General features: G+C 40.6%; 2 protein-coding genes across 2 annotated transcripts; both read left to right on the forward strand.

Annotated features, from left to right (window-relative positions):
• The first annotated feature begins 812 nt into the window (after nt 1-812).
• LOC147330764 (myosin heavy chain, fast skeletal muscle-like) lies at nt 813-7,520 on the forward strand. The gene is made up of 23 exons (XM_086292553.1): nt 813-1,022; nt 2,052-2,195; nt 2,283-2,439; nt 2,563-2,590; nt 2,685-2,796; nt 2,877-2,969; nt 3,068-3,131; nt 3,244-3,342; nt 3,448-3,551; nt 3,762-3,900; nt 4,002-4,120; nt 4,315-4,464; nt 4,617-4,787; nt 4,873-5,179; nt 5,332-5,402; nt 5,499-5,586; nt 5,674-5,791; nt 5,868-5,991; nt 6,122-6,258; nt 6,427-6,682; nt 6,765-7,007; nt 7,104-7,280; nt 7,371-7,520. Exons 1-23 carry the CDS (start codon nt 813-815, stop codon nt 7,518-7,520), a joined length of 3,261 nt encoding a protein of 1,086 aa, XP_086148679.1.
• Nucleotides 7,521-10,617: 3,097 nt separating this feature from the next.
• On the forward strand, nt 10,618-12,164 carry LOC147330765 (myosin-8-like). The gene is made up of 7 exons (XM_086292557.1): nt 10,618-10,821; nt 10,910-11,035; nt 11,149-11,319; nt 11,410-11,514; nt 11,613-11,708; nt 11,790-11,921; nt 12,030-12,164. The coding sequence occupies exons 1-7, from the start codon at nt 10,663-10,665 to the stop codon at nt 12,048-12,050; spliced, it is 810 nt and encodes a 269-aa protein (XP_086148683.1). The 5' UTR covers nt 10,618-10,662; the 3' UTR covers nt 12,051-12,164.
• Nucleotides 12,165-12,334: the final 170 nt, after the last annotated feature.

Raw genomic sequence — 12,334 nt, forward strand, 5'->3', positions numbered from 1 at the left:
AACAAGACAGGAGTATGGAGTTCGAAATGCTGCTTCATCTCCGTATTTTTGCTGAAGGCAACACAACCTGACTGTGTTGGTAATTACAGGTACAGGAATTCTGGCATGTAAGACGTCCAGAAGACATAAACTGTGCGATGACAGAGGTGGAGGAAAGAACTGGTGCACAAGGATAACACCACACAGCATGACCAAATAGAGAAACCCACTTGTGATAGGCTCCCATCATTTGATATAAAAGGAAGAGCAAGCCACCACCAAGCACAGGCACCCAGCAAAGGTAAGTATCTTGGGGAGGTCATCTATTCCAGTACTTTGCCATATCATAGGAATCAGGCTGGTTATTCACATTTTTATGTTTCCAAACAGATTTTTCTTTAAAAAAAATAGAAAATTAATTTCTATTTAATACTATTTTAAAACAAAGAACCACTGACTTAACTGTCTAATTTGTGAATTTTTGTTCCTTATTTCAGAAGTCTGCAGTGAAGTCTGACAGGAATACCCATTTCTCATCTCGTTTTTCATCCAAGGTAAATGTGATCAGTTTTCGTGATCAAGAGTACCAGTGCATGAGTAGGACAGACACAAGAGCGGATCTTTATGAGCATCTCTTGTTGGTACTTATTGAATCCCTGGCTTGAGAGTAGCTACTCTGAGAGTAGCTACTCTCAAGCCTTCTCTTCTTAAAGGAATAGCATGTTTGACTGTATAGGTAGCTATAAGAGTGTGAATATATGTAATATATACACTGCTGACAAATAAGATGAATGACTCCTCTCTTGTTTCCTCACTTGCAGTAAAGGGTCATCATGAGTGGGGACGCAGAGATGGAGTGTTTTGGCGCGGCGGCCATGTTTCTCCGCAAGCCAGAAAGAGAGCGCATTGAAGCTCAAAATATTCCATTTGATGCTAAAACAGCATACTTCGTGAGTGAGCCCAAAGAAATGTACCTCAAGGGGAAACTTGTTAAGAGAGAGGGCGGCAAAGCCACCGTGGAGACTCTGTGCGGGAAGGTGAGAGTAGTGACACTTGAATTTGTGCAGCTTCAAATGTGAATTCAGACTGCTCAAGTTATGAATAACTATATGGATATGTTAACTATATGTAGCATGGTCCAAATATCTGAAACCAGAGAGGTTTGGGTATATTTACATGTAACACACGAAGTCATGACATGTAAGATATATTTGGAATTTTCAGAATCTGACAAACTCTTTTCAGCAATCAAATTTAAACTTGTGAGATTGCCCTGAAGCCATTCTTCACCACATGATAGCAGAAAACATGGCATCACAACTGAGTGAAAATGTCATAACTCAAGTTGTTATGGTAAGAAAGAAGGGGCTTTTCTCAGCATAATGGTTAGACTGAAAGTTTCACTTGGTTCAATTCAAGCCAGTGATGTGAATTTCCTTTGGAGTTGAACCAAGCTGGTGTTGTAAAAAACAACAACAGCAACAACAAACAAACCAAAAAAAAATGCAGGTGCAGCTATAATGCTAAATTAAAACACTTCTCAGAAGGAGGAAGAACAGAAAGAACAAGGCCAGACATACCCAGAATTTCACTGTTGATAAAGTTCAAAGTTGTTTGACACCAGACTTGAATCACTAAACAATACACCAAAGAATACTAGCACTCCTTTCTTCTGAGATACGGTAAAACCTCCGGTTTTCATCGCTGTGAACAAAACAGACAGCAAAATCTTTGCATGAACTACTTGAAGAGTAACAAAAGCCAAGTACTGTTAACTGTCACAGCTTAATGTGTGAATGAGTGTGGCACGAATAGCATTGTCCGATTCATTCTGACAATGCTATTCTTGCCACATATTAAATCTGAAATACAACCTTGTGCAAAGTAGACTAAGACGAAGTAGCTTTTTGGACCCATTTGGATGTATTCCACAGTCAAAAACTGATCAGAAGGCCAAATGAATAATTCAAAATAACAATGAGAATAAAACAAATAAGATTAAAAACAAATATCACAATTTAGACAAAACTGCTTAATTCTATCTGAATTTACATTTGTGCCTTCTTTGGCAGACTATCACCGTGAAAGAAGATGAAGTCTTCCCAATGAACCCTCCCAAATTCGATAAGATTGAGGACATGGCCATGATGACCCACCTCAGTGAGCCTTCTGTGCTGTATAACCTCAAAGAGCGCTATGCAGCATGGATGATCTACGTGAGTTGATCAGAACTCCATAGCTGATACTCGTGCTCACGACAAAAGGAAGATATGCATCATAAATGATCCTCTCTGACTCCACAGACCTACTCTGGGCTGTTCTGCGTCACTGTGAACCCCTACAAGTGGCTCCCAGTGTATGATTCAATGGTTGTAGCAGGATACAGGGGCAAGAAGAGAATTGAGGCTCCACCCCACATCTTCTGCATCTCTGATAATGCCTATCAGTTCATGCTCCAAGGTAATAAACCTTTTTAAGATACAATGTGTCCTGATCATTTTGTAAGCTACAGTTCAGAAATAAAACAGCTGCAATTCAAAAGTGAACGAATTATTTTAGCTTGATGATTTTGGTCTCTTACAGACAGAGAAAATCAGTCCATCCTGATTACGTAAGTACAAAGCATGCTTTTATATGATGAGCATTTCCAAAAGTATTATTTGCAATATCGAAATTACAACTCTAAAACTCCTTACTCTAACCAGTGGAGAATCTGGTGCAGGAAAGACTGTCAACACAAAACGTGTCATCCAGTACTTTGCAACAATTGCAGTGGCTGGAGGAAAGAAAACCGAGCAAGTTCCCGGCAAAATGCAGGTAGATGAAGTTGCAAAATATGAGATCTAAAAATCAATCAAAGAATTCCTGTAATCACAGCTCATGAACGTTGTCTTTAGGGGTCACTGGAAGACCAAATCATTGCAGCAAACCCACTGTTGGAAGCTTATGGTAATGCCAAGACTGTGAGGAATGACAATTCTTCACGTTTTGTAAGTTATTTTGGTGATTTTACCTTAATTCTGTGGTAAAAATTCACAGTTCATGTTCACTGTTGCATTTATAATTGAAACATTATTCTCCTGCTTAGGGAAAATTTATCAGAATTCACTTTGGGACAACTGGAAAACTGGCTTCGGCTGATATTGAAACATGTATGATTTTTGTTTTGGTTTTACTTATGTATTTATTTTTGAGGGAATTATCAGACTGCTTTGACTGCTACAAGGAAGATTTGTGATAACCACGAAACTTAAATCTGTACAGATCTGCTGGAGAAGTCTCGAGTGACGTTCCAGCTCTCTGCTGAGAGGAGCTACCATATCTTCTATCAGCTCACAACGGGCCACAAACCTGAGCTCATCGGTTAGAGAATTATACCAAAATGACACCAAAAAACAAAATATAGTGTTTATATATATATATATATATTGTTCATTATGTTTTATGTATTTTGTTTTTCTCATTTAGAGGCTCTCCTGATCACCACAAACCCATACGACTATCCCATGATCAGTCAGGGTGAAATCACTGTCAAGAGTATCAATGACATTGAAGAATTCATCGCTACTGACGTAAGAACAGCTTCACTCACGACCTTTCACTAATATTAATAACTATATAAACAGAACTCCATGAAGCTCATCATATTGATGTTCGGCTTTGTTAATGGGGAGTTTGAATTGAAAATGTAATAAACGCTGAATCAAAAACAGCTTTCTATTTTACATTAAAATATAATGGGTTCTGTTTGTGCTTGTTAAAACTTATTCATCATTTCACAGACTGCCATTGACATCCTGGGCTTCACCGCAGACGAGAAAATTGGCATGTATAAACTGACCGGAGCTGTGATGCATCACGGAAACATGAAGTTCAAGCAGAAGCAGCGAGAAGAGCAGGCTGAGCCAGATGGCACTGAGGGTATGAAGAACATTGTGCACTTTAAGCACTGCTGATTTTGTCACTTGAAAGAGGACCTTTGAGGTAGAGGTTTATTTATTTATGAAATTGTGTTCATATAGTTGCAGATAAAATCGCCTACCTCATGGGTCTGAACTCGGCTGATTTGCTAAAAGCACTGTGCTACCCGAGAGTGAAGGTTGGGAACGAGTATGTGACCAAAGGTCAAACTGTTCCTCAGGTACAGATGTTACAAAGAAAACACACAAATAACAAATGATTTCCTGTAAGACAGTGTCTTTAAACCAAACCCTTCAAGACACTAATACATATTGATAAGGCTTTTTTTTTTTTTTACCAATAGGTTACAATAGCACTATTCTTAAATTTATAACCCCTAATGATAAAATCAATATCCCTTCACTTCAAAATCAGGTCAACAATTCCGTCAATGCTCTCTCAAAGTCCGTCTATGAGAAAATGTTCTTGTGGATGGTCGTCAGAATCAACGAGATGTTGGACACAAAGCAGTCAAGAAGCTATTTTATTGGTGTCCTGGACATTGCTGGGTTTGAAATTTTTGATGTAAGTATGCAGAACTAACACTGCATTGTCTTATGTTCATGTTGCTAATTATGCAAAACATTTTCAAAACAGTTCAGGGTTTAGGGTATGTCAAGAATAAAAGCACAGTCTTGTTTTGGGTGCGCTTGCTGACCTTATCTGTATTTTTTCAGTTCAACAGCCTGGAACAGCTGTGCATCAACTTCACCAATGAAAAACTGCAACAGTTTTTCAACCATCACATGTTTGTCCTGGAGCAAGAAGAGTACAAGAAAGAGGGCATTGAATGGGAGTTCATTGACTTTGGTATGGACTTGGCTGCCTGCATTGAGCTTATTGAGAAGGTGAGCCGTGTGCTGTCTATTTGCACACATAAAACAATAGAAAACAACTTGAAACTGTTTTTTTATGCTTCTTTCATCATGGCAGCCGATGGGCATCTTCTCCATCCTTGAAGAGGAGTGCATTGTCCCCAAGGCAACAGACATAACCTTCAAGAACAAACTCTATGACCAGCATATTGGCAAAAGTGCCCCGTTCCAGAAACCAAAGCCTGCCAAAGGCAAAGCTGAGGCCCACTTCTCCCTGGTGCACTATGCTGGTACTGTTGACTACAATGTTAATGGCTGGCTGGAGAAGAACAAAGACCCCCTGAACAACTCTGTGGTACAGCTCTACCAGAAGTCTTCAACAAAGCTGTTGGCTTTCCTGTATGCGTCACATGCCTCTGCAGAAGGTGATGATCATATTTTTAGGACAGAGTTTCTATTGTTTTCATTATATTTCAAAATGATCAGATTTAGTACAGAACAGAAAAATAATTAAATTATAAAATAAAAAATTATATTTAAAGTCATTTAAGTTTATATCTGACATTTAATGTTTCAGCTGAGGGAGGTGGAAAGAAAGGTGGCAAGAAAAAGGGTGGGTCTTTTCAGACTGTATCTGCTCTGTTCAGGGTAAGCATAAAAATATTATTTTTTTCCTCAGATGCGTAGGTAGCATCCAGGGTTTACTTTCCATCATGTGAAAATTTGAATATTTTCATATTTCAGGAGAATCTGGGCAAGCTGATGACGAACTTAAGGTGCACTCATCCTCATTTTGTACGCTGTCTCATTCCAAATGAATCAAAAACTCCTGGTAAAGACTGGTAACAATAATGTAAATGAATGCATTTTAGGGTAAATGTAATGCCATGTACATGACTGAATTTAATATGGGTTTAAGGTCTCATGGAGAACTTCCTGGTCATCCACCAGCTGAGGTGTAACGGTGTGCTGGAGGGGATCAGGATCTGCAGGAAAGGGTTCCCCAGCAGAATCCTCTACGGTGACTTCAAGCAGAGGTGATTACTAAGAATAAAGACATTTGCCACAATCTAAAGATCAACTTAACTTAATTCATCATGTACCCCCAATCAGATACAAAGTGTTGAATGCCAGTGTCATCCCTGAGGGACAGTTCATCGACAACAAGAAGGCCTCAGAGAAACTCTTGGGCTCCATTGATGTTGACCATACCCAGTACAAGTTTGGCCACACAAAGGTACAGTAACAAAAAATGCAAACTTTTGTTGGTATTTTAAATAAACTGCTGCTAAATCAGGATACTTTAAGCAGGTATTACAATTTTGCTTTTGACAATGCTGTATGTGCTCTGTATGACTATTTTTCAGGTGTTCTTCAAAGCTGGTCTCCTGGGTCTCCTGGAGGAGATGCGTGATGAAAAACTCGCTATCCTTGTCACAATGACGCAGGCTCTCTGCAGAGGTTTCCTCATGAGGAGAGAGTTTGTCAAGATGATGGAACGCAGGTACTGTAGGCATAGTAGCTTTGCACACCAAAGGGGATTTTTACAAATGCAGATGACAACTTCAATGTAATTTCTGCGCTAATTTTTTTCTTTCTGGTTCAGCCCATAGTTTTTATTACAGTTTTTCAGATCTAAAAATACCAATTTTTCTCAATCTTCTATCCTCAGGGAGGCGATTTACTCCATCCAGTACAACATCCGTTCATTCATGAATGTCAAAACCTGGCCTTGGATGAAGTTGTACTTCAAGATTAAGCCTCTGCTGAAGAGTGCAGAGACGGAGAAAGAGATGGCCGCAATGAAAGTGGACTTTGAAAAGACCAAAGAGGATCTGGCAAAGGCTCTGGCTAAGAAGAAAGAGCTGGAAGAGAAGATGGTTACTCTCCTACAGGAGAAGAATGATTTGCAGATCCAAATTCAAGCGGTATGTTAAAATAACAAAGGAATTTGAACTGTCTTTATGAATGAGGAAATCTTAATCCATTTGTATATTACTATCAATTTAGGAAGGTGAAAACCTTGCTGATGCAGAGGAAAGGTGTGAGGGGCTCATTAAAGCAAAAATCCAGTTCGAGGCCAGACTTAAAGAGACAGCTGAGAGACTGGAGGATGAGGAGGAAATGAACGCTGAGCTGACTGCAAAGAAGAGGAAGCTGGAGGACGAGTGCTCTGAGCTGAAGAAGGATATTGATGACTTGGAGCTGACCCTGGCCAAAGTGGAAAAGGAGAAACATGCCACTGAGAACAAGGTTGGTGCATCAGTCTCAAGGCTTTGAGGTCAAATTGTTTGCAAACTGCAAAGACGTTGTTTTTTGGGGTTTTTTTTAAAAATACTGTCAATATAGGTTAAAAACCTGGTTGAGGAAATGACTTCCCAAGATGAGACAATTGCCAAGTTGACCAAAGAAAAGAAAGCCCTCCAAGAGGCCCATCAGCAGGTCCTCGATGACCTGCAGGCAGAGGAAGACAAAGTTAACAGTCTGACGAAGGCCAAGACCAAGCTGGAGCAGCAAGTGGACGATGTGAGTATAGCAATTTGAGTTTCCTTGAAAATAAACTATAAACCCCAAAAATCTCAAAACCAAAATAAAATCTTATCTTGTTTTACACAGCTTGAAGGTTCCCTGGAGCAAGAAAAGAAGCTTCGCATGGACCTTGAGCGGGCTAAAAGAAAGCTTGAAGGTGACCTTAAACTGGCCCAAGAAACCATCATGGATCTGGAGAATGATAAGCAGCAATCTGATGAGAAAATAAAGAAGTAAGCAAAATGCAATTAATCAAATTTAGTATCTAATATAACTGCGTTTGTTTAGCAGACAGCAGCAACGCTAAAGATCATTTCCCGACCAACCAGCATATGTTACTGAAAAACAAATCATAATAAAAACAGAACGGTTCGCCCACAATTCCGCAAAAGTGAAAAAACAAAAACTCTCTATTTCAGTGTAAAAATCAGCAGTCAGAATGAGGGTTACCTATTGCAAGAATAAAAATAAATAAATAAAAAATGTGGATGTAAAATTTGGTTTGAACGTTTCCCCACAGGAAGGATTTTGAAATAAGCCAGCTTCTGAACAAGATTGAGGATGAGCAGTCTCTTTCTGCTCAGCTTCAGAAAAAGATCAAAGAACTGCAGGTTGGTGTATCTGACAGCAAGCTGCCAAGTCTATTACAAGTAACAAGTATATTCAGCTTTATTATTACAATTTGATTAGATGTCTGTTTCTTTCAACATGTAAATCATAGGCTCGTATTGAGGAGCTCGAGGAGGAGATTGAAGCTGAACGTGCTGCTCGGGCCAAGGTGGAGAAGCAGAGGTCTGATCTCTCCAGAGAGCTGGAGGAGATCAGTGAGCGGCTCGAGGAAGCTGGCGGGGTCACTTCTGTTCAGATTGAGATGAACAAGAAGCGCGAGGCCGAGTTTCAGAAGCTGCGGCGTGATCTCGAAGAGGCCACCCTGCAGCACGAAGCCACCGCCGCAGCCCTCCGCAAGAAGCAGGCTGACAGCGTGGCTGAGCTAGGAGAGCAGATTGATAACCTGCAGAGAGTCAAACAGAAGCTGGAGAAAGAGAAAAGCGAGTACAAGATGGAGATTGATGACCTCACAAGCAACATGGAGGCCATCGCTAAAGCCAAGGTACGATAAAGTAAAACATTTGACAAGCAAGAGAAAACATACATTTAACCTTATGTTCGTTTACATTTGGCTCTTGTGTCCATTACTTTAGATTATTGCAGCTTTTGTTCATTTCAGGCAAATCTGGAGAAAATGTGTCGCTCACTGGAGGATCAGCTGAGTGAGCTGAAGACCAAAAATGATGAACATGTGCGGCAACTGAATGACATTGGGGTGCAAAGGGCAAGGCTTCAAACGGAAAATGGTGGGAAAACTATTTTTAGCTATTTTTTCATTCGATATATGATCATATTCAAATGTGGATTGTTTTTTTCTTTCTTTCTTTTTTTTCTGTCTCACCTTAGGTGAAATCGCTCGCCAACTGGAGGAGAAGGAAGCCCTGATCTCTCAGCTGACAAGGAGCAAGCAGGCTTACACTCAGCAGATTGAAGAGCTAAAGAGGCACATTGAAGAGGAAGTTAAAGTAAGTGCACATTAAAAAAACCTGCACTACCCCGGAGCTGATTAAACCACAATTTAAGTTAATAAATTAAATATTTTTTTCCAATTTTCTGTAAGGCCAAGAACGCCCTGGCTCATGCTGTCCAGTCAGCTCGTCATGACTGCGACCTCCTCAGAGAGCAGTATGAGGAGGAGCAGGAGGCCAAAGCTGAGCTGCAGCGTGCATTATCCAAAGCAAACAGCGAGGTGGCTCAGTGGAGGACCAAATATGAAACCGATGCTATTCAGCGCACTGAGGAGCTGGAGGAGGCAAAGTAAGTCGTCGGTTTTAGTTTCATCCTATCGCAAACTATGTTTATAATAGAATATAAAGTCTGTTAACTAATCGTTAACAGGAAAAAGCTCGCCCAGCGTCTCCAGGATGCAGAGGAGTCCATCGAAGCTGTGAATGCAAAATGTGCCTCTCTGGAAAAGACCAAACAGAGACTGCAGGGTGAAGTGGAGGACCTGATGATCGACGTGGAGAGAGCCAATGCTCTGGCTGCTAACCTTGACAAGAAGCAGAGAAACTTTGACAAGGTACCATTTTCACTTTTGAGTTATTTATTTTAATCAAAGCTAATGAATCATGAATTATGCAAATACATGGGTCTGCCTTATATCTAAGATTCTTGCTGAGTGGAAGCAGAAGTATGAAGAAACCCAAGCAGAACTAGAGGGATCTCAAAAAGAAGCTCGTTCTCTCAGCACTGAGCTGTTTAAGATGAAGAATTCATATGAGGAAGCTCTTGATCACCTGGAGACCTTGAAGAGGGAGAACAAGAACCTGCAACGTATGCAAAGCTTTAGATATTCAGTCAACTAACAAAAATACCAGACAGTAAGCTAACTGTGCAAAATTTTAACGTTTTTATAACGTATTTCAATTATTATACCCAAGGAATTTTACCCCATTTCTAATATTGTTTCATGTATTTTATGTTAGAAGAAGCGATGGTGACCCGCACTACTGCTCAGAGATTTAAGTCTTACAAATGTTATACTGTACGCTACAATCAATGCAAGTTTGCATTTATTAGACATTAAGATCCACCAAAAGTAAACAAAATAATGAATTCTGCTTAAACTTTAAATTGATTATTCTTTATTATCTTACAGAGGAGATCTCTGATCTAACTGAGCAAATCAGTGAGGGTGGAAAAACCATTCATGAACTGGAAAAAGCGAAAAAGACTGTAGAAACAGAGAAGTCTGAACTCCAGACTTCACTTGAAGAGGCAGAGGTACTGTTTGATAAAAAAAAAAAAACTACTCTCCAATCAGCACAATTCAATTTTAATGATCCTGGAGCTACATGGTAAATATTTTATTTTTCAAAGGCTACTCTGGAGCACGAGGAATCCAAGATCCTCCGCATTCAGCTTGAGCTGACCCAAGTCAAGAGTGAAGTTGACAGGAAGATTGCAGAGAAGGACGAAGAGATTGAACAGATCAAGAGGAACAGCCAGAGAGTGATCGAGTCCATGCAAACTACTCTGGATGCTGAGGTCAGGAGCAGGAATGATGCCCTGAGAATCAAGAAGAAGATGGAGGGAGACCTGAATGAGATGGAGATTCAGCTGAGTCATGCCAACCGCCAGGCAGCTGAATCCCAGAAACAGCTGAGGAATGTGCAGGGACAGCTGAAGGTGGGTCCACTGAAGGATTTGCCCGAACTTTCTAAAATTATCTGAAAAGTAGCTTAAAGTGGGTACTGTTACCTCTTAATGTCGCACATTTCAGGATGCCCAGCTCCATCTTGATGAAGCCATTAGAAGCCAGGAAGACATGAAGGAGCAGGTTGCAATGGTGGAGCGCAGAAACAACCTGATGCAGGCTGAGATCGAGGAGCTGAGAGCTGCACTGGAGCAAACAGAGAGAGGCCGCAAGATTGCTGAACAGGAGCTGGTTGATGCCAGCGAGCGTGTGGGACTGCTGCACTCTCAGGTTAGTTACGATTCAAAAACTTCATATTTTTATAATTTGAAGGGTGAAAGTCCAAATATGTGATTCATTATCCTGTATTTCCTTTCAGAACACCAGCCTTATCAACACCAAGAAGAAGCTGGAGGCTGATTTCATTCAGATCCAAGGTGAAGTGGAAGATGCTGTCCAGGAGGCCAGAAATGCTGAAGAAAAGGCCAAGAAGGCCATCACTGATGTGAGCCACCCTGATGAATGTCTATAGTGCAGTAGCATTACTCTACCAACTATATTAGTTGGCACAACAATACAAATGACAGTTACAACAATACATATGATATGAAATTTCAGGCTGCCATGATGGCAGAAGAGCTGAAGAAGGAGCAGGACACCAGTGCTCATTTGGAGAGGATGAAGAAGAACCTGGAGGTGACAGTGAAGGACCTGCAGCACCGCCTTGATGAAGCTGAGAACCTGGCCATGAAAGGCGGCAAGAAGCAGCTCCAGAAACTGGAGGCTAGGGTGAGTCTCATGAGAGCCATCTGACTGATTCGCTGTAAGCTGGGGAAACATTTTATATTTTAAAAATAACTGCATACATCCTTTGTCAAGGTCCGTGAACTAGAGGCTGAAGTTGATGCTGAACAGAGGCGCAGCGCTGATGCTATCAAGGGAGTGCGAAAATATGAGAGAAGAGTAAAGGAGCTCACCTATCAGGTCAGCTGATTACTACTACAAAACCACAGTAATGAAAATACCATGCTTAAATGAGTATTACATTTATACCAGAATAACTAATTAATGCTTTACAACAGACGGAGGAGGACAAGAAGAATATTGCCAGACTTCAGGATCTGGTGGACAAGCTCCAGCTAAAAGTGAAGTCCTATAAGCGACAGGCTGAGGAGGCTGTAAGTAGACCTGATTCTCACGAAACACACTTTGTATAACTCAGTGCACAGGGTTTAACTTCACTGTGGCTTCTTCTACAGGAGGAGCAGGCCAACAGTCACCTGTGCAGGTACAGGAAGGTGCAGCATGAAATGGAGGAAGCTCAGGAGCGTGCTGACATTGCTGAGTCTCAAGTTAACAAACTCAGGGCGAAGAGTCGTGAAATTGTCAAGGTAAAAAAAAAAAAGATCTAGCATGAATCAAATTTGTAGAAATATTCATCCTGTTAAAATCGAGACTATCCAGCCAAATTTTTAAGTGCCACTGTTTTGTCATTTCAGACCAAGGAAGCAGAGGAGTGATGAAGAAATCAAGGTTGTAAATTAACAAGAAATCATACAATATGATTGTCTTGTTAGCTGTTCACATAAGCAAAGTGACAGTGCTGTGACAACCTAAAGTCAATAAAAGTTAGATTGATGCACCTTTTGTCTCTGTGCTCTTATTTTTGAATGACTCTGAACCTTTTTAAAGTCTCTAACACCCTGGTTATTGTTGTGTAAACCTATCAGTCTGGTTCTAGTGTGAAAGCATGAAGCTGCATTCATACACAAGATTACATGTCTCCATATGTGGATTTTCACCT

Source organism: Aulonocara sp. 'chitande type north' Nkhata Bay, linkage group LG5 (genome assembly GCF_057382095.1).
Source record: "Aulonocara sp. 'chitande type north' Nkhata Bay isolate Kocher_YH1m ecotype deep benthic linkage group LG5, A_spYH_male_GT1.1, whole genome shotgun sequence".
Taxonomy (NCBI): Eukaryota; Metazoa; Chordata; class Actinopteri; order Cichliformes; family Cichlidae; genus Aulonocara; species Aulonocara sp. 'chitande type north' Nkhata Bay.

Excerpts from the sequence above, each read along its gene's own strand:
- LOC147330764 (XM_086292553.1), top strand. The coding sequence starts at position 813 with ATGAGTGGGGACGCAGAGATGGAGTGTTTTGGCGCGGCGGCCATGTTT. Across the intron at positions 2,196-2,282 it reads ATGCAGCATGGATGATCTAC|ACCTACTCTGGGCTGTTCTG; the intron begins GTGAGTTGATCA and ends CTGACTCCACAG. Across the intron at positions 3,552-3,761 it reads AAGAATTCATCGCTACTGAC|ACTGCCATTGACATCCTGGG; the intron begins GTAAGAACAGCT and ends ATCATTTCACAG.
- LOC147330765 (XM_086292557.1), top strand. The coding sequence starts at position 10,663 with ATGAAGGAGCAGGTTGCAATGGTGGAGCGCAGAAACAACCTGATGCAG. Across the intron at positions 11,320-11,409 it reads TCCAGAAACTGGAGGCTAGG|GTCCGTGAACTAGAGGCTGA; the intron begins GTGAGTCTCATG and ends TCCTTTGTCAAG. Across the intron at positions 11,515-11,612 it reads TAAAGGAGCTCACCTATCAG|ACGGAGGAGGACAAGAAGAA; the intron begins GTCAGCTGATTA and ends GCTTTACAACAG.